Source organism: Festucalex cinctus, chromosome 20 (assembly GCF_051991245.1).
Source record: "Festucalex cinctus isolate MCC-2025b chromosome 20, RoL_Fcin_1.0, whole genome shotgun sequence".
In the NCBI taxonomy this organism is placed as follows: domain Eukaryota; kingdom Metazoa; phylum Chordata; class Actinopteri; order Syngnathiformes; family Syngnathidae; genus Festucalex; species Festucalex cinctus.
Window position 1 is genome coordinate 9,781,915 of NC_135430.1, and position 20,918 is coordinate 9,802,832.

A 20,918-nucleotide genomic window follows, 5' to 3' on the forward strand; every position below is an offset into this window, starting at 1 on the left:
GTGGGTCGCCATGGTAACAATTCCGTGGCAACCAAGCTCCAGCCGTCCTCCTCCGGGATGGAAGCTCGTCACCCACACGCAACTTTGAACACTTTTCAAGACGCTGAGGAGGGGTCAAAGTGGGCATAATCTATGAAAACTGTGTGTGCAAATGTGAACCCCGAGGGGCGTGGTTATCTTGATTGACAGCTTGCCCAACATCAGCTTCAAGCAGCTCTTTTCACCTTTGAACTCACGATGCTAGTGTGTTTCCTGTTATCTGAGTTGGAGCACGCGCGCGCGCATGTGTATAGCTCATGATATCAGAGTGCAGCTATGCAAAGTGCTGATTCATAATTCACATGTCTGAGTGTTGGATGGATGCAGTCTCCACCATTGTTTCCACTGTGACAACACACACACACACACACACACACAACACAACACTCACACTCTCCTCCTTGACCTTCTCCATGGTGCAGGCAGGTAGCTGCCCCTGCAGTGGTGGAGGTGGCGAGACCAGCCCGTTGTGGTCCATGGCAACAAAAAGCTTCCCGTTGATGTTCAGCGTGGGATAAAATACCTGAATAACGCACACGCACACACACACCAATTAAGAACAGATTGGCCATTGAAAACGATCACGGAATCAGAATTTTTCCATTCGAGAATGGATCATACCATACAGTTATCCGAGAAGAATGTTTGGATGGCACGTCCGGTCTCCCTATGTCTGTATATATCTACGTGTAGCGTGCACATGTGTGAAAGCTACATACACACTACATGCAAGCGGACACGCAGAAATAGTTATGGGAATATTTGGGTGGCTCGCAGAATCCTAATAATGGGAATATTTGAGTGGCTAACGCTGTCCTGGCAACGGGAATATTTGGGTGACTAACGGGAATATTTGGGTGGCTAACGGGAATATTTGGGTAGCTAACGGCATTTCAACAACGGGAATATTTGGGTGGCTAACAGCAATATTTGGTTGGATAATGGCATCTTAGCAACGGGAATATTTGGGTGGCTAATGTTTTAACAATTGGAATATTTGGGTGGCTAACGCCGTTTTAACAACAGGAATATTTGGGTAACAAAAGGGAATATTTGGATGGCTAACGGGAATATTTGGGTGGCTAACGGCCTAGTAACGGGAATATTTGGGTGGCTGACGGGAATATTTGGGTGGCTAACGGCGTCCAAGTAACAAATATTTGGGTGGCTAACAGCATCTTAGCGACGGGAATATTTGGGTGGCTAACGCTGTTTTAACAACGGGAATATTTGGTTGGCTAACGGAATTTTAGCGACAGTAATATTTGACCGGCTAACGACAGGGAGTTTTCAAACTCGGATGCTGGACCTGAGATATCTTATATAATATATATAATATTATATATAAATTTAATATGTCATTTTAAAAATGCAAAATGAAGAATAAAACCTGCTATATAGGGAGGTGAACCCGCATTATAATCACAAACGTAAACTACACGATAGACTGCAGCTGCAATAGGCAAGCCACAAATTAGCGAAGCGACACTTTAAACATCCAGTTTTATTCTTGATTACAATTTTGACCATGTCTATTTTTGATAACCTGTATAAATATCAATTGCCACTGCACATATTAAAACTAGTAAAGTTAGAAATTATCATTCAAGTCATTCCCCGTTTGCTTAACGGCAAAAGTGTTTGTTTATTTGCAGAGTTGTCATCTTTCGAAAGTACGCGCGACATCCTCAACGGGACGTTATTGGCCGTTACCTGCGAGTTCCTGCTGGTGTTGCTGTAGGTGCTGGGTCGGCGTTTGGGCCACGGTTGCGCTAGGATCCCGCTGAAAGTGCCGCCGCTGTACGTCCGGCCCCCGGCGCTCTCCACCACGTCGCCCGGCACGCTGTACTCGTCGTCGGCCATCTCCGCCTCGGAGCCGCGGCTCCTCAGCCGGAAATTAAAGATGGATGACACCTGGCTGCTCCGCCGCGTCCTGGTGGAGAAAGAGCGAGCCAGTAGGGGATGGAGGGGCTGGGACGGGGGAAGTGGGTGGGGACAGACGTTACCTCCCGATGTTTTTATGTGACGATGGCCTCCATCTGCGTGATGATTTCCGTCAGTAATAAGAAACTTTTTGTTCTCACCTTGGTGCTTTCCGTCCCGTCTGCCTGCAGCAGCTTCTCCTCTGATAGGTTGCCATCCACGTCGGCCACGCCCACCAGCGCCTGGCTGCGCCGCCGCTCCTCCATCAGGTCCAGCGGAGGTCCAAAGGGAGACATTTCTGGTGACATCATTGAGTCCGAGTCCGGGGCTTTCTGTGCGGCAGCCTGGTGGAAAAGGTTAAGCAGAGGCAGGAGGGACTTACAAAAGCCTCGAGTCTTAAAGAGTTTTATCTTGAAATACTTTATATGTATTTTCACTAGTGCTGTCACTATTGAATATTTTTAGAATCGATTAATCTACTGATTATTCAATCAATTAATCGAATGATCGGATTCATTTTAATTTTTCATTAAAGTGTGTTACAAAAGTATTTTCCCCCTGATTACTGTTTATTAAAGGAAGGCTCCTTTAATTTTACATGTATGGCTTGATTGGCAGTAAATAGTTAGTATAGCTACGAAACATGCATAAGAGCTGAAGAATACACTCCTATATTGATTTATTTAACTTTTTTCAACATAGAAGTACTTCCGTGTTGCAACGCCCCCGAGTGGTGACGTCACTAGTGTGTATACTCGCTTGGGGAACAGTAGTTCACGCAGACATAACAACGAGGAAGACACAAACGTCAGTTATGCCTTACTGTATTGCAAAATTTTGCAAGGCGTCGGCAAGTCAAAATTCAGCAAAATAGCTGGAAAGTGGGTTGCTTCACTGAACATGGCTGCGAGTGAATGAGTTAAAATAGTTGTTGTCAATTTGATAATCGATTACTCGATTCATTTTCACTTTACAGTCATGTGATTCTAGCTCCCACCCCTGAGGAGACTGGACAGTTCAAGTCAAGACAGCAAATGTTAGCAGGTGCGGCTAAGCTAACGCGACAGCACCAACCTGCTGCTCCTTCTTCAGACGCTCCACGGCCAGCTGGAACTCGCGCTCCTTCTGGCAGGCCTCAGCGATGGTGGCCTGGTTCTGCTCCTCGTACGCCATGGCCACCACGGCCAGGATGAGGTTGACCAGGTAGAAGGAGCCCAGGAAGATCACCACCACGAAGAACACCATGTAGGTCTTACCGGCCGAGCGCAGCGTCTGCACGCGTCGGTGGTTAGCGCTGTTGCGGAAGCTAGCGTGCGGCGCCTGCGGATGCTTAACGGGTACCTGGTGGTAGAGGTTCTCCCAGTAGTCCTGAGTCATGAGCCGGAAGAGCGACAGGAAGGCCCAGCCGAAGGTGTCGAAACTGGTGTAGCCGTAGTTGGGGTTGCGTCCCGCCTTCAGGCACTCGAAACCGTCTGGACACTTCCTGCGGCGCAACATTTGATTGGCTGATGATTCCTCAAAATCATTATGAAGAAAAATCACAATGTAGACATATTTCAACTTTAAATAATACATTGAAAACATTTCCATGATGGTGTTCATATTTTCAGCACACTAACTGCTAGCACGTTAGCATTTCATTAGCTGTCATTAGCCGATGGTGATCAACGGTGAGGGGATGTTACGTAACCAATGGAAGCAGCACACACACACACAGGAAGTGGGCGGACAGCATCCCGCCCTCCATCTTCTCCTGACACAAACAAGCAGCCCCGCCATCCTCGTTAGGCTCGTTTGCGCCGTGTGACCGGGACCCGGCCCACACGTGTCACTGGCGAAAATTGATATTCGGGATCCTTTCGCATCCATCGCGGCCCACGCGGACGGGCCGACGACGTCTTCGACATGTTGGAAGCTTTACGGACCCGTTTCATGGATCTGATGGATTTTTTTTTGTTGTTGTGCACTTTTTCATTGTAGTATTCAATGACACGTTCCATACTAAGTTTTTCCGTGCTAAAATGTTCCATATTAAAAATAGCTTTGTTTTATAAGGGGTACTATCTCACCCACTGACAGGGTCTGTTCTGTTCAGGTGTGAACTCACATACGAAATACCAAATAAATAGAAAAATATGTTTTTTTTTCAGGGTTGATACCGTTGCCAATTATTAGTATGCAAGGAGGCCAGTAACCGATAATTGAAGTAAAAAAAAAAAAAAGGGGGGGTGGGGGGGGGGGATATTGGGGTCAAATTGTTTTTAAAAATACAAATGCTATTTATTTGTTGTAATGTCTTAAAACATTAACACTTATTGAAAAAAAAATTCAGACTTTTCTAAATATAGATTTTTTTTTTTTTAATCTTAGACAATATATTTCATTTTAAATTTCTAAAAAAAAATGTTTAGGGGGTCTTATGTCGCAAGTTAAATGGAAACTTAAAGAAGTAAATACTGTTTAAAAAAAAATCTGAAATCTTAAACTTTCACCTTTCTTTGTTTTAATGTTCAGGTTCAAAAGGTTCCCAGGGTCAGCATCTTTTAGGAAGTTAAATAGTTCCTTGATATTAAAATGGTTTTAGCTTTAACTTTTAGCGGCCGATACTGATATTCGTCAAAATGGTCTATCCCTAAAACGCTTATAAAAAAAAATATCACCAGACCTGAATTTTGTTTTCGAACATACTCAAGTGCACAAAGGAATAATAACAATAATTTTTGTAAAAATAATATCGTCATTGCCATGGCAACCATTTCTTCCAGCCGTACGTGACCGTGTGGGTCATTGTTTGCCATTGTTGTCATTCAAACAGACTGTACAACAGTGCTTATTAATTGTAGTTTGACTAACTTTAACATAATTTATACAGAAATAATATCAGAATATCATCTTTCATAATATTCACTGATAGATTTGGACTTATTTCCTCTATTTCACACTTCGTCACCCACATGACATAAAATGTACTCATACACGGTTATTTTTGGTTATTCACACACACAAAAAATAAATTTCAGTTCAATAAAGTGTTTGTTAATATAGTATTTCTTGTGTTTTTCATTATTTTATCCTTTATAGTTTTGCATTTGAGAATTCAATTTTTGTGACTCAGCACATTTGCCTCAGTATTCAATTCAATTTAAAAAAAATATTTTATTCTTTATTTTAAAAAAAAGAAATTAAAGGGGACAGAAAGAAGTGAAACTTGTGATAAAAATAAATAATAATAATAATAATAATAATAATAATAATAAACAACAGTAAGCAGTCAAGATGCTTTCAAGGTAAAAATTAAACAAAATGATTCAACATAATTCAACAGTATGATTTCGTATCTCTGAGAAGTGACGTGAAAAAGCTTAAAGGAATACTTGACTCATTGAACAATTTTCAGCAGCGAAAAGTTCATATTTTGTCCAGAATGAATTTGATAACTTCATTATCTTTCATGTACATTTAATACCTTTAAAAAATAATTTTTCTACTTGCTGTCAACTGATGATGACATCACCTGCGCTGAAGAAGTAGGTAAAGGCCAATCATGGCTCACGATGTCATCATCAGTCGACAGCAAGTAGAAAAATTACTTTTTAAAGGTATTATTAATCGTACATGAAAAATAATGAGGTTACCACATTAATTATAGACAAAATATTAACTTTATACTGCTGAAAATGGCTTAATGAGTCAAGTATTCCTTTAACTACCTATCCATGCTGGCTAGCTAACATACATGGCTAGCTAGCATGGCTGGCTAGCGAACATAGCTAACACTAAAACACAATAAACACCTCATCATTTCCAGTTCTCAAATACGACCTAAGAACAACAAGAATAGTCGAGTGAATGTGACACATGCGCGACGGTGGAATGGCCCTTAAACGGCTTTTTTCCACACAAGTGCGGATTGTTGTTGTTGTTCTTTGTGTCTCTCGCTTGTATGAACGTTTGGCCAGACGAGAGTAATGCTGAGGCCTGCCAGTAACAAGCAGTCCTTCTTCTTAATGTGATAATAAAAAGCTGAGCAGCAATCAATGCAAATGTACTTTCAAAGTGCTACTAACACAAACATCACAACGTCGATGCTAATAGAATACGCTAACCTGCACGTTGTGCTGATATTACAAACACGGCGCACGCACACACAATCCCTCTCATACAAGTGAGTCAACATGGTGGCATGTGAGTGTGTCTGATGATGGCTCCGGTGTGCGTGTGTGAGAGATCTGGAAAATGCAGACGGGAGGGCGTGTCCACACGATGTGCGTGCGTGAGAGGTGCGAGAGCACGCGGTTATCTCTCGCACAGCCTGCATTTAATGGAGGGACGCCACTTCAGACCTCCTCATTCGCACTAGAGGGGCCCTCACACGCAATCACAATCACATAGACAGGGGCGCAACTACCTACTTTCTGAGGGGTATGCACACACATGAAATGCTTCGTTTTAGTTTAGTTTGTTTAGTTTCAGTATTTGTATTTGTTTTTTTTATGTTTATTACTAATGTGTATTAATGTGCTAGTTATATTACATAGGTCGTCACAATCTTTAGGTTGTTAGTTCACCACTAGATGGCACTAAATTCTACACACTGTCTCTTTAATTGAAAAAAAAAAAAAAAAAAGATATATATAGTAATAAATAACAGCAGCAGCACCCAGTGCTCAACACATTCTCTGTAGTGGAAATATGAAATGATGAGATTTGAAGAACAGTTTGTACTCTGCTGTTGTGTCTTTACACCAAGGTTTATTTTTGTTAGTTAACAAAAACTAACAAAATAACTACAACATAAATTCAAAAAACATTTTCATTAAAAAAAATTGATATTTATATATTAAAAAATATATATAAAAAAACCACATTTTATATTTACAAATCTAATTACTGTATAGCGAAAATATCCTTCGTTTTCATCTTTGATAATTAATTTAATGCATGAGCTTTTGGGATTATTTTAATGCACCTTCAGATGACGTCGTTCCTCTGCGACAATTTTGCGTGCTTGACTTTTGGCTCCAATGGCACGCCTCACCTGCTTTTCCATCTAACTTAGCTGAAACACGTCATGTTCACAATATTTAAAAGGAACACATCTGTTCAAAAAGCCAGGTTGATTTCCATTTGTGCAGTTCTAGCACCCTCTAGTGGCTAGTTTATTAGTGCAATTTAATTTTCCTTAGGGATGTTTTGGCCTTCTATGTTTAAAATCTATGCTAATTGTCAAATGAAGGGGAACCTAAATTGCTTGTGGAGCGATCAATGTGTGCTTGCATTACCAAGTAAGTGCCTTAATATTGTTATTAGAGATTGTAGGTGGTTCATATGCATTGCTATTATGTACAAAAACACAATATTGTAATAATATTTGTATGAGCTCTTTTTTTTATTTTTTTATTTTATTTTATTTTTTACAGTATTGTGATCTTTTTTAAATATCGCCAACCCCCCACAAAATTATTGTATCGTGACCTTCATATCGTGATAATATTGTATCGTGATCTTTGGATATCGTTACATCCCTAGTGTTTATTAAATCATTTAAATAAATCAATTAAATGATTCAATAAATTACAATAATCAAAAACTACTCAAACTAAGCATTTTTTGAAACAACTAAAATTCATAAAAACTAACAGAGCTGACCTGAAAACCAGTTAAATTAATTCAATTTAAAAAAAAAAAGTGAGAGTCGAGGAGCGCCTACTAAGTCAAGTTCCTTTGTTATTTGATCATTACACGTGCTCCAAATAATTTTCCTCCCATCGCTTTGGCAGCGCCCCTACACGGTGCATATGCTGCGTACCCCCATTTTTGCACCACTGCACATAGACACACACACGCAAGTCAAGTGTGTAGAATCAAAATATGTTTTGGACTTCAGAAACAACAGACTTTATGGGATTGTGTGTGCGTGTGAGGGAAGAGAAGCGTGTGCGGTCAAAGTTGATGCAGAGCTGATCGTGTTGATAAAATGTGTAGATGTGAGACGGGCGGAGAAATGACAGATGGATTCAAAGACGAAGCATGTGTGTGCGTGTTTCCCGTCGCACGTTGCATGCACACACACACACCTTCAATTATAACATTCAGGTAAAACTGAGGCCTGGTAGGAAGCCAATCCTGAGCATCACCATGGCAACCGTATCCCCGCGCCGGTTGCCGAGGGAGATTGTTTTGCGCCGTCTCTGTTGGGAGAAGTGGGTATGTGTGCGTTTTGTTGAGTGTGTCTGTTTGATGTGTTGTCCGTTGCCAGTTTGTGCGTGTGCGTCCTCGGGATATTCGACAACTTTTTTCAGACACACCAATAAACTCGAGTAGTCACAGATACTGACACCAAATACCTGATAATATTATTACTTTTGATACACAAATTAACCTTGTGTATGTTTATGTCAGTGCTTCTCAATTATTTTCTGTTACGCCCGCCCCACAAAATAAATATTTCGAAAATATTTCGCACCCCCGCCCCCACAAACTCTCCGCCTCAACTAAAAATAGCGTCATTTGTCGGGATGTAACGATAAGCATGATATCGTGATATTAAAACTGCCAGAATATCGTCGTCGTCATGTTCATGATATTTAAATGCAACACATCTGTTAAAAAAAAGTCAGGTTGATATCCATTTGTGTAGTTCTAGCACCCTCTGGTGGCTAGTTTTTTTTAGTGCAGTTTAATTTTCATTAGGGATGTTTTGGCCTTTCTATGTTTAAAATCTACACTAATTGTCTGATGAAGAGGAATGTAATATGCCTGTGAACCGAGTCAATATGTGGAGGAACTCAATGTGTGCGTGCATTAACAACACAACATAATAATAATAATAATAATAATAATAATAATAATAATAATAATAACATAATAATAATAACATAACATTGATGTTATGTACAAAAGCACAATATTGTGCTTTTTCTTTTTTTTTTTTAAGTATGAGCTCTTTTTTTTTTTTTTTTTTTTACAATATTTTAACTTTTTTTAATTATTGCCAACCTCCCCACAATATAGTGATAATTATCGTATCGTGAGCTTCATATCGTGATAATATCGTATCGTGACATTTGGATATCGTTACATCCCTAGTCATTTTTCTATCAAATTAATCGTTATAAGTACACCTCTGCATAACATTGTATTCTTAACTCATTTGCTCCCAGCCATTTTGACAGAATCAATCCCATTCGCTCCCGGCTGTTTTACTGGATTTGGACTGATTTTGCAAGGCCCACAGAATATTGTGTTCTATTGGTATAAAAACATGGAACTTACCAAAAGAAAGATTAAAGTCTTTCATCAGGAAAAAAAAAAAAAAGTATATTTGTATCCGTTTCCGTTTTGCAACAATTAGCATTAGGATATAGCTAGTTTCATCATCATTCACATTCCTGGTGAAAACAATGGCAAAAAGAGCGTGTTGCAACATGGCCCCGGTTGATTTCCTTTGCTGTGCTACCACCTGCTGGCCATTTGTGTAATAACTACCTTTTCTGCAACCATTCTTTGCAGTTGAGAGGCTGCAACAAAGCCTTCTGTATGCTCTAGCATAAAAAAAATGATAAATACGTCTTTGGGACACTTAGAAAATTACAAAAAACATTTATAAGTTATTGGGAGCAAATGAGTTATTAACATCAAAGAAAACAAAAACTAAAGCATCAATCTGCTAAGTAACTTTATTAACATTACTCCCTGTGCACAGTCTGACAATAAGCTTGCCACTGCCACCTAATGTAGGAGATGTGCAATTACACTTTATTCGAGTACAGCCCCACTATTTGAGACGGCTAATTTATGTGCATGCGTGTTTGTTGCGTGCATGTTTGTATTAAAATGAGCACATGATGACATTTAAAGAGAAGTCTAACATGCTAGCATTAGCATGTAGTGACTTTTCAAACTTCTGCTTGTTTTTAACCTCCCAGCTCAGCAATTTCCAAGAGGTCAGAGGTCATCAATCCCTCAGAGGAATCGGAGCTGCGTACCGGGAGGGGTTCAACGGTCGGCCTGGGTGGAGGTTAAAAGTGGCCTTGGTGGAGGTCAGAGCGCTTTCACTTGTGTTGAATGTCTGACGAGTGACATCAGCAGCGGCTCCCCGAAATAGCCTCTGGAGTCGGAGCGGACGGGTGGGGCGGAGTCAGACACTTGTTAGCGATGGCTGCGGTGCTTTGATAGCTAATGCTAACGCTAATGAGCGAGCAAACACGCTCGGCTACAGTCTGCTAGCATGGGAGCACATGGCCTGATGACAGAGCACAAGCACACACTCACACAAAGACACACTCACGCCCGCAGACTTGAGCATGCACGCACACACGCATACAAACGCGCACTTGAGCAAAGCATGCTGGGTAAGTAAAGGGACAGATAAGATAAGGTTTCAGCTCGTCTCGCTCAGGAAAATCAAATCAAATTTGCCGTCCGACGGCGACGCTTGAAAGCGTTTCAAATGAAACTTAAAACTTTAAGTGGTGTCCCGTCTTTTTGCCATATGAATCACACGAATCTTTTTGGATAGAATAGCGAAAGTGCAGATGTGGTCTCGTAGAAGGTGCTCTCAGAGGACCCGCCGGTGTCCCGATACTTTTGTCCAGCTGAAGTATTTAAAGTTCAGCATGTGACAGCTGGACTAAAACAACATGCTAACCAATTAGCGCTTAGCTGGTGGAGTGGCGGGAACATCAGGAGGGTGTGTGCGCGTGTTTCAGTTGGATCATAAGAAATGACATACACAATCAGCAGGTCTGAGTGACTCGGATTCCAGCGGGCACAAAAGGTCATACGTCGTTTCTGCTGTCAGACATCTTTGTTTATGCTTTAGCTTTAGCAATTAGCATCTGTGTACACTGGTCCATTCGGCCATTCTCTCTCTCTCTGTCTGTCTGTCTGTCTGTCTGTCTGTGTGATTTAGTGGAAAGGCTGGCACCAAGGCAGTGCCAAGGACAAGGCCGGCAGGCTGTCAATCATTGTGCCAGCGTGAAGGTGATTGGCTGCAATCAAACTGTGCGGGCGGGACTAAACCACGATAGACCTTCATGTGCTCTCACAACATGGCGGAAAACGTTGTCGAGCCAACAACCACTACACAAATAATGTATGACTACTGATACTGGTACTGGTACTGGTGCCACTACTGGTATGAGTATTATATTATTTGACAATGATATTGATAGTAGTTCAGACACTGATATTGCTTTGTAGTATCTATGACTAACAGATTAATCCTAATTGGAAGGATGCTAATGTTAGCATAATGGCCCTTTGCTGTCCAGGAAAAAAAAAAAAAAAAAAAAGTGAAATAAATAGATAAATATCATCTTGTTTGTTTCAGTTCTTTTCTATGGTTCAGAGTGATGATTTTTTTTTTTCAACGCTCCATGCGTGCGCACGCACACACTCATGGAGCCCCCGTGGAGCTCGGTGGAAGCCTCTTTGGCGTGTTTGGCTGTCCACGTAACAGACATCACATGGTTAGACTCCCGCAGAGCTCCCGGCGCGCACCCAGTATGCACACACGAGCACACGCGCACAATAGAAATCAACAACCATTTAGAAAAATGTTTTGGTGTTGCAGTTGAGCTATTGATCTGTGCAGCTTTTAACATAATGTTATAAGGTACAAGTGCAAGCTGGGAACTTTCTAAACACGCACGCACGCACACACTGGAAGCTAGAGCATGGCGTGGCGACCACCAGCAGAGAAGGCGGCTAATGGAATGATGAATATGGCCCATACGACGCGCGTGTTCCAGGAAAGTCGGCCCCCCCTCGGCCGTATTTCATTCTAACTGCTGCCATGACAGCACGCCGCAATGACCGAGAAAGACCGGCCGCTACAGCATCCATTATTTGTCTGTGCGCGCTTTGTGATTGGCTGGCGACCAGTCCGGGGTGTCCCGTAGTCAGCTGGGATAGACTGGCGCTCACCCCCGTAACCATAACGAGGACAAGGTCTCTCGAAAAAGGCACGGATGGATGCTCATTTACATCATAACGATGATGATGATGATGATGATGAATTAGCGCTGAGCTCAGCGAGCGGTCGCAGCAAGTATGTCGCAGCGGCTTAGCTCAGTGACCTTTGCCCCCGGGGCGGCCGTAGCGGCCTGGTGCGTGCGGCGCTTGGTCGCGGGAAGCCAGCGGCGGCGGCGGCGGCATCAGCGTCACTGTCAGTGCCGCTCGCGCGCGATGACACGCGACGCAGCAAGTGAAGGGAACACTTTTTTGCAACACCTGCAACGACAATGATGGGGGTTGTTGATGGGCGTTGCTGTGGTAACGGCAACCACACAAGCTCAATTATGGGGATGCTGCTTTCATTTTGTTCACATTTCTACAACTTAAATATAGCTAACTAGCTAGCTATTTAGCAAACATGCTAACACGTTTTCAGGAGGGAAAACACACGCTAACGTTGGGACAAGATGCTAACTGTTCACATTTCTACAGCTTAAATTTAGCTAACTAGCTAACTATTTAGCGAACATGCTAACACGTTTTCAGGAGGGAAAAGCACACGCTAACGTTGGGACAAGATTCTAACTGTTCACATTTCTACAACTTAAATTTAGCTAACTAGCTAACTATTTAACAAACATGCTAACACGTTTCAGGAGGGAAAACGCGCTAGTGTTGGGATAGGATGCTAACTGTTCACATTTCTACAATTTCAATTTAGCTAAATAGCTAACTATTTCATGCTAACACGTTTTCAGGAGGGAAAACACGCTAACGTTGGGATAAGATGCGAACTGTTCACATTTCTACAACTTAAATTTAGCTAAGTAGCTAACTATTTAGCAGGGAAAGCACACGCTAACGTTGGGACAAGATGCTAACTGTTCACATTTCTACAATTTAAATTTAGCGAACTAGCTATTTATTTAGAAAACATGCTAACACGTTTTCAGGAGGGAAAACACGCTAACGGGACAAGATACTAACTGTTCACAGAAAAGCCTCATCAGCATGGATTCAACCTGGCATTTGAGAACTGCGAGGGGAGACAGGCTAACCGCTAGGCTTCCGTGCCGGCCCAGGCGTCTCACCCTTGAAGGCAGATGAAGTTTTTTCGGTCACTTTTCGCTTGTTTGCACATTTTCCTTCATTTCTATTCATTCATTCTTCTTTTCTTTTGTTCTTTTTTTTTGCTCCATCTGTTTGCTCCACTTCCTGCCATCTGCTCCTCTTCCGCCACCTCCACGTTGGCTCGCTGTTGCTCCTTCATCTCCCTTCGCTACCTTCTTGTCTACTTCTCGACAAAAGCTGACTTCCTCTCTTCCCTCCTTCAACTTGTCCTCCATCCATCCTCCTTTCCACCTCACCTGACCTGAACCCCCGTCCTCTTCCGTGGCAGGCTCGTGTTAGCCTGCGAGCTACGTGTTAGCATCCTGAGATGGTTTCACACGGCGCGGTTGGCCGGCTAGCTGGAGGCTAGCGCATACACACGCAGGCCCACATGCGCACACACTCGCACGATGCCGTTCCGATTGCGGTGTCATTCAGAGTGTCATCTTGGCGCTCTCAGCGTCAACACTGAACGCCGATCCTCGTCCGTCCTAAAGCCGCGTGTCACATGGCCCCGCGGCGTCGCACACTCGCACTCGTTTGGCACAAAATTAACTTTTTTTTTTTTTTTTTTTAACCATTATTTTGACTGACACCGGGAATTGCAGCAGAGATGAACTCACCCTGCGTCACTACTGTTGCCACATATCAACGCATCTTTGGCACCTTCCACCTTGTAGAAGTTGTCTGCAAGAAGACAAACAACAACAAAAGACATCAAATTTGTGCGTGTCTGTGATATTGAGGTTCATTGTTCACGCCCCAGCGATATCTTCGATTTCGTTTTTGTTTTGTTTTTTTAGTTGAGTGTATTTGGTCATAACAATCATTTAATTAAAAAAGAAATATAAATAAAAGAACAATGGCCAAAAAGTGTAGACTGAAGCCAAAGCTTATGTCTACCCTTTTTGCATAATACTACCTCAAGATAACGGAATTCGAATACATTCGAATACTGTATCTATCTACACAAAAGTCCAACAATATACAGCATATACGCATGCGTATATTTACAAGAATAATTATATGGACGGATGGATATTATTACTCACATACATATATAGAAAAATGTCTTTTGTCCCTATTTTTACAATAACTATAAACTACGTAACCATTTCATAACTATTAATAATCTTACATTTATACATGTATTTGAAATTCTTAATTGAGTTACACAGTGTTCAATTCAAATCAAAATTATTCCACAAGTTGACTCTGACATACATCTCTGTTTCAGATTTGTTCTGGTTTTTGTTTTTGGGCATTTTTAAAGTCCACCAGATCGTTAAATTTAAGTACGTGATTTTATAAATAGTTTATTAGTGTCATGTGCTGGAGGTTGGATCCCAAAGCGCAGGCACCAATAAGATTTTAACTATTTATTCACATCGAGAGGCATGGAACAAACTTGACTAGACGAGAAACAAAGAGAGTTGCACAGAGAACAGAAAGTAATAATCCGGCGAAACACACACAATTCTCAGACTGCACCTACAGACAGTGAATCGATCTGATTGGTTGTAGCAAGTAAAAGACTAAAGAATGACATTACAAAGGTCTAACATCACCTAAAGGATTAAAGATTGACATCACATAGCCTAACACTAGTTGAAACTAGATGATGGTTATATGATGGTTATATCAATGCAAAACAGACACTTGGCCTCACGGTCGTGCACCCAATTTAACAGGTCATGAACTTAAACTTAACCCTGGGTCAACTCTTTTTAACTCAATATTGCTGATCATAATTTTTTACTGGATTATTGGTCTGTCTTTTGGTCTCAATGTTAGATTTAAGCTAGCAGACGTTAGTTGTTGTTTGATACTCTCCCATTTTTTTGACGACAGAGTGAGAACACATGCTTAGAAATTAATTTAAAAAAAAAAGTTTAACTGTGTTTAACAGATGTGGCCGCGGTAAAACTGCACTTCTTATTTTTATTTTTTTTTAAATATAAGACAAAGGAAACAAGTTGGTCCAAGCGGCAATGTGAAAGCCAAGCATGGAGATGGTGTCTCCAGCGTTTCCAGTTACTTCCCCTTGAGGAGCGGCCGGATCGCGTGAGTGGGCGGGCTCCGACGCGGACGCCGCCGCTGATAGCGGGAAGATAGCCGGCGTTTTATTGTGAAAAGTCATTCCCGTGTGAGGCGCCGTTGCATAAGAAGACGCCAAACTCTGACCTTAAAAGCTAGCTTGACATTTTCATCCGCTCGCCTTATGGGAACAACTTTCAAGCACGCTCATCTTTTATTCAGCAAGCGCACGCGCGCCACACACATGCACACACACAACATTCATCCCACACAAAGTCATCAGGAAAGCAAAAGACACTTCAAAATAAAGTTTGCTGTTCTCAGAACTAGCGTGTTCAGTACATGAAGCTGAAAGACGAGTTTTATTGTGGCGGGACAGATGACGTAGAATCAAGCTTTGCATAAATTTGCTAGATTATTTTTTTTATTGTGTGAAACAAATTCTACATAATGCTCTAGAAAATTATATCGTGGTAGTACAGATATGACAGAAATTACATTTACATAAAGCTACAAGGTGAGTTTTATTGTGGCGGTACCAGTATGACGTAGAAGCAAATTTCTCATAAATGCTAAAAGACATTTACCGTGGTGGGAAAACTTTTGCTGTGACAGGACAGGCGTGGCATGGAAAAGAATGCGAGAGAAAACTTTTATTGTGGCGGGACAGGGTAAGGTAGATGTTGCTAGGCTATTGATCAGCGTAGTGGCTCGGCTCTCGGGTTTCACGGCAGCTTTTAGAGGGTCGATACAGACGCCTGCGGGGACGCTTGCTTGCTCGTTTGTTTGTTGGTTTGTTTGCTTGGTTGGTTCGAGACACAAATAGCAGCGGCATTAGCATCCGGCTGCATTAGCATCCGGCGCCATGTTGCACACAAGCATATATTTTTGCCGTTACTGTTATATGCGCTCACCCTCGTCAGCGATGAAGTGTCTCATGGACGTCCACGTCTTGTTGTTGCAGAAGAAGGACGCGTTGGCGGGCAGGCTGTCGTTGACGCAGTGCGCCGTGCTCCGGACGCACTTCTGGCGAAGGTTTCCCATGAAGAGCTGCAGGCCGATGAGCGCGAACACGCTCAGGCAGAAGACGGTCAAGATCATCACGTCGGCCAGCTTCTTCACAGACTGGATCAGCGCGCCCACGATGGTCTTCAGGCCTTGCGGGAAGGAGCGCAGCGTCAGCTCGCGGCAAATAGCTAACGGCTAATAGCAACAGAACGATAGAAAACAAAGAGTCGCGCAGCAAAGAAAAAGGGAGTTACTCCCTATCCACTATATAGTGCCCCCAGTATTGAAAAATCCATATTTAGTGGGACTAAGGAATGAGTAAATGATTTGCAACATAGCCAAAGACTACAAAGCTAACAAAACCAAACGTTAAATGGAGACAACTGGACTCTTGGTGGTTGTTGAAGATGTTTTAGGATCCTAAAATTTAAACGTAAACAAGCCTTTCAGATTAAAAATCAAACTTCTACAACAAAAGAACAGTTTTCATCCAGTTGCCTCCATTCATCTTGACAATCAACAGAGACAAGTTACCAATGCAACCTGAAGAAGGAAAGGAAACACGGAGGAAGAAAACATGGAGGGAAAAAACCTGGCGTGTCAATCACTGGCACGCAAAAATCTTTTTATGATGTGTGGTTTGAACTAAACGATGCGTTTAAATGCCAACAAATTATAACAGTGTAGCTTTGGTAACTTTTTGAGGGCCCGCAACAATGTGTGGTTATTACGCAGGTCACCACAAGTACAGTAGAAGTCATGCTGTTAGCGCTACTTGCTAATATGCTAAGTGGAGACAAACAGAGGTCAACTAGCATCAGCATTCACTTTTTTTTTTTTTTTTTTTTACTCTGAAGTTTGTAAGATGTGTATTGCAATGTCAACATTAGGATAATTTGGGGAATTTCATAAAACAGTTTTCAAATACATCTTGAGTTAGCAAACGAGCTGCTAGCTGGCTAGCTAACTGCTATAATGCTGAGTCAACATGACTAAACAGTGTTGAAAGAAGCTATGATGACTTATAGAGGGCATATTATCGACAATTGACTTTTTACTGTGTACAAACAGTTGTGTGTCTGGAGTGAGACAAAAATACTTTCATGGTGGTCTCGTTTTTGACACTAGTTGATGCTTTCGCTATTAGGAAAGGCTTTAGGAGCTTTTCTGGAACTATTTTTGGAATTCTGAAAAATGTTCCCTCCCATTCTTGCTAGCAAATGGGCATAAAATTAGCAAAGCAAAGTGTCCTGAGCCAGTTGAGGGTTCAGAAGTGTTGCCGAATTAGCTCAACAAGTGAGTTTATCACTTTTTCATTTATGAAATGATTGTACACTCAAAAAATAAAAATAAAACTTAAAACTTACAACAGTTCGTGTTATAATAACCCTCCGTTACAAATAACTCATGCTATCAATGTAGCAGCCCTAGCTAGCTAATATTAGCTTGTTAACAATGCTAATACTAAATTAATGCTAATTAACATAAATGAGGCAACAAAAACAACATATTTACCCCTTATTTTATAGTAATAGCCACAGATGTATCAATTCATTTGCTTTTCTGAACCTCTCATGTCCACTTGTGTCCTGCATTCTACTAACGTGCATGGCGTAAGCACGAGGAGGCTAAGATGGAGGTCGGGTAGGTGGTGGGGGGGACGCGCTCACCTGGGATGACTGAGATGGTTTTGAGCGCTCGCAGCACCCTGAACGTCCGCAAGGCCGACACATTACCCAGGTCGACAAACTCAGTGACATATCTGCAACAAGGCCAGACAACACAAAGACACACAAGAAGGCGTCACGCACAGACACACAAACACGCACGCACACGCACGCACACCATTGGACAGTCCGCCAACAAGCCGGACGCGCACGCGGATGCCACCTGGAGGAAAGCCCAGCCGAACATTTAGTCCGTATCCTTGATATCCAGCTTAAGAAAACCCATGTGCGAGTACACTCAAACAGCTTTTCCAGAGTTTGTTTAATTGAGTACTAGTAAGCCAAAGAGGGAGTAGTAATGGAGAAAAAGTTCTACTAGTAAGGCCAAATTAAGTTTGAAGATGACATTCTGATTACTATTACATTTGTGGAATGTGAGTTATGTAGCAAAATCCAGCTGTTTTTAATCCATATAAATATATATATATATATTAGGGGTGTTAAAAAATCGATTCGGCGATATATCGCGATACTACATCGCGCGATTCTCGAATCGATTAAATAATCGGCAGAATCGATTTTTTTTATTTATTTTTTTATTTTTTTTATTTTTTATTTTTTTAGGATTCACACCTTGAGCATGGAAGAATGTTATATGAACGGAACATTAAGCCTTAATATTTTATTTTAATGCTGTTCAAACATGAAACAGATTACAACCTCTATAAGACTGAAATTTCAGATAAATAAATAATACATTTTCATATAAATCTTACACTCTACAAGCTTACTGATTAGTATTTTCTAAATTTGAATGAAAAAAAATCGCAACAATACTAGGCAATACTAGGCACTAGGCAATTCACACCCCTTTTATATATATATATATATATATATATATATATATATATATATATATATATATATATATATATATATATATATATATATATATATATATATATAGGTTGCGAGTCCGCCATATTGCTCCTCCCAAGAAACGTTTCTCGGCATACGATCCTATACATTTACAGTATCGAACATTTGAGACGGTACGTAGTAGAACCAGTATGATTTGCAATGTTTTGAATGTATTAAACATAAACAAGAAGACTTCAGATATTTTACAACTTTCTTTAAATACATGTATAAATTATATGCTTAATGATGTTTAGTGCAGGAGGAAACTTGTATATATATATATATTTATTTATTTTTTATTAAAGAATTAGAACTGTAATTCAACAAAAGATGCCTCTGCCAAATCTAATATTGGGGTCTGAGGAACTGAGTAATAAAAGAAAAAGGGAGTCTTCAAAGCAGCGCATACGGTCCACTTGTTAATAGGGCTGTAAAAGTTAAAGCGTTAATAAATTAATTAATCACAGAAAAATGTCGCATTAATCACATATTAACGCATATTAATGGTTACATTGAAGGCTGCGCAGGTCAGTGATTAGGTCAATGTATGACATTTCCTACACCTGTTGTTCCAAAATGAGCGGGGTGACTCCAGTTGGTGTGCTCAGTGGTAAATTTCGCTTTAAAAAACACCCCGACGGGACTTTAGATAAAACAAACGTAATTTGCATTTAATTAATTAATAATTGCTGAATTGCACCCAATTGATATGATGCTGTTACGTTTTGAGCAATACACGCATGCATGCAATTGCGTACATGCATTTAATCAATGTTTGCAAATGACATTCAGATAATAAAATGTGTTAATGTCAAAATATTACGGTATTTTGTATTTATTTTATATTACGCGAATACACAAGTAGTTTAGCTGATTAATCGTGATTAATCAAAATTAAAAAGTGTGATTAATCTGATTAAAAATTTTAATCGTTTGACAGCACTACTTGTTAATTTTTATTATTATTTTTTTTTTACTTGTTAAAAAAAGAGTGACCACAAACACCTCATCCCGCCGCGAGGTAGGAGTAACAAGATGGCCGCCCTGTGACTTCAATGGCTCGCACTGGTGCGGTTGGACTGTCCAGTCACATACACAGGTCATTTGGAGGGGGGGCATTTTGCCACCTGCTGACGAATGAAGACCAATCACAGTTCACCTATTTTCTGAAGCTGGGCTATGATTGGTTGGATCCGAGCGCTGATCAACTGTGATGTAATTTTCATTCAACAGCAAGTGGCAAAATGGCTGCCTTCTGATATTGATAAAAAAAAAAAAAACTCCTGGATTTTGCTGCTTAGCTCATATTCCACTAACACAATATTAAACAGAATATTGTATTTAGTCTAGTGGGCTGCATAGAACATAATTATTGTCACAAAAAAAAAGACAAAAAAAAGGTTTTCGTGGATATGGAATAAATGCTCATTTATGCTAGGTTGCTAACACCCTCCAGATGACTTCCTATTTTCGGCTCCCTGCTGTGATTCTTCTTCGGCTATCCCGCGGCTGTGGGAAGCGGTGGGGTGGGGTGGGCGGGTCTGAATACGTGGACTGAACACACACGGGGACACAGGAAGACGTATACGACCACACTGCGATGGCGAGCGTTTCCTGGCTGCGTGGGCCCATCCCGCCCGCCTCCGGTGGTGGTCTTACCTGGGATGACTGAGATGGTTTTCAGGGCTCTCAGGACTCGAAAGGTTCTCAGCGCCTGCAGGTTTCCTACTTTGATAAACTCGGTTAACAGCCTGCGGGGGGCAGTGTGGCGCGAGCAGCAGTGACAATGACGACAACAGAAGAAGAACAGAACACAGCGCTCACACGTCTCTTTTTTGACACACAGTCAAATAATATCAGTAAGAATAGATTGACAATGTGTATTTCGTTGTCACCTTCAAATGAACACATTCCAAATATTAACGTTAATTGGAAAATATATTCCAAAGGAACCATTTAGCACTGATGGCTGCATAGCCTTCAGGGCTGGCGAGTGCTAACAGTGCTAATAGCCTTGGAGGGAGAGCTCCTCTTTCTCCCTCTTGACTGGCAGATTGATTGAATTAGTGTGGTGGAGTTGGGGGATGGGCGGGGGTGTTCGTTAGGGGCGGAGGCGCTGTGGCAGTAAAAGCTTCATTTTGTACTTTTTAGTCTTTACGCAAATGTGACTTTCACGCCAAGCAATTCATCGCCTCACCAAATGCGAGTTCTTCCTTCCTTTACTTTTCCACCATGTACGCGGGAACTACATAC

The 20,918-nt window shown here is 41.3% G+C and overlaps 1 protein-coding gene across 3 annotated transcripts in view; it reads right to left on the reverse strand.

Annotated features, from left to right (window-relative positions):
• The window catches only part of LOC144008952 (sodium channel protein type 5 subunit alpha-like), an 89,119-nt gene that overhangs the window by 32,477 nt on the left and 35,724 nt on the right, over nt 1–20,918 (reverse strand). For 2 of the 3 annotated variants that reach the window (XM_077508341.1, XM_077508339.1), the window contains 8 exons: nt 17,748–17,839; nt 15,984–16,226; nt 13,656–13,719; nt 3,304–3,445; nt 3,037–3,234; nt 2,124–2,306; nt 1,753–2,010; nt 431–562 (listed from right to left, as the gene is read on the reverse strand). In XM_077508341.1, coding sequence (XP_077364467.1) covers nt 431–562; nt 1,753–2,010; nt 2,124–2,306; nt 3,037–3,234; nt 3,304–3,445; nt 13,656–13,719; nt 15,984–16,226; nt 17,748–17,839 — 1,312 coding nt within the window. Of the gene's footprint in view, nt 1–430; nt 563–1,752; nt 2,011–2,123; nt 2,307–3,036; nt 3,235–3,303; nt 3,446–13,655; nt 13,720–15,983; nt 16,227–17,747; nt 17,840–20,324; nt 20,417–20,918 lie in introns of all 3 variants that reach the window. The other variant, XM_077508340.1, reaches the window with a different exon arrangement.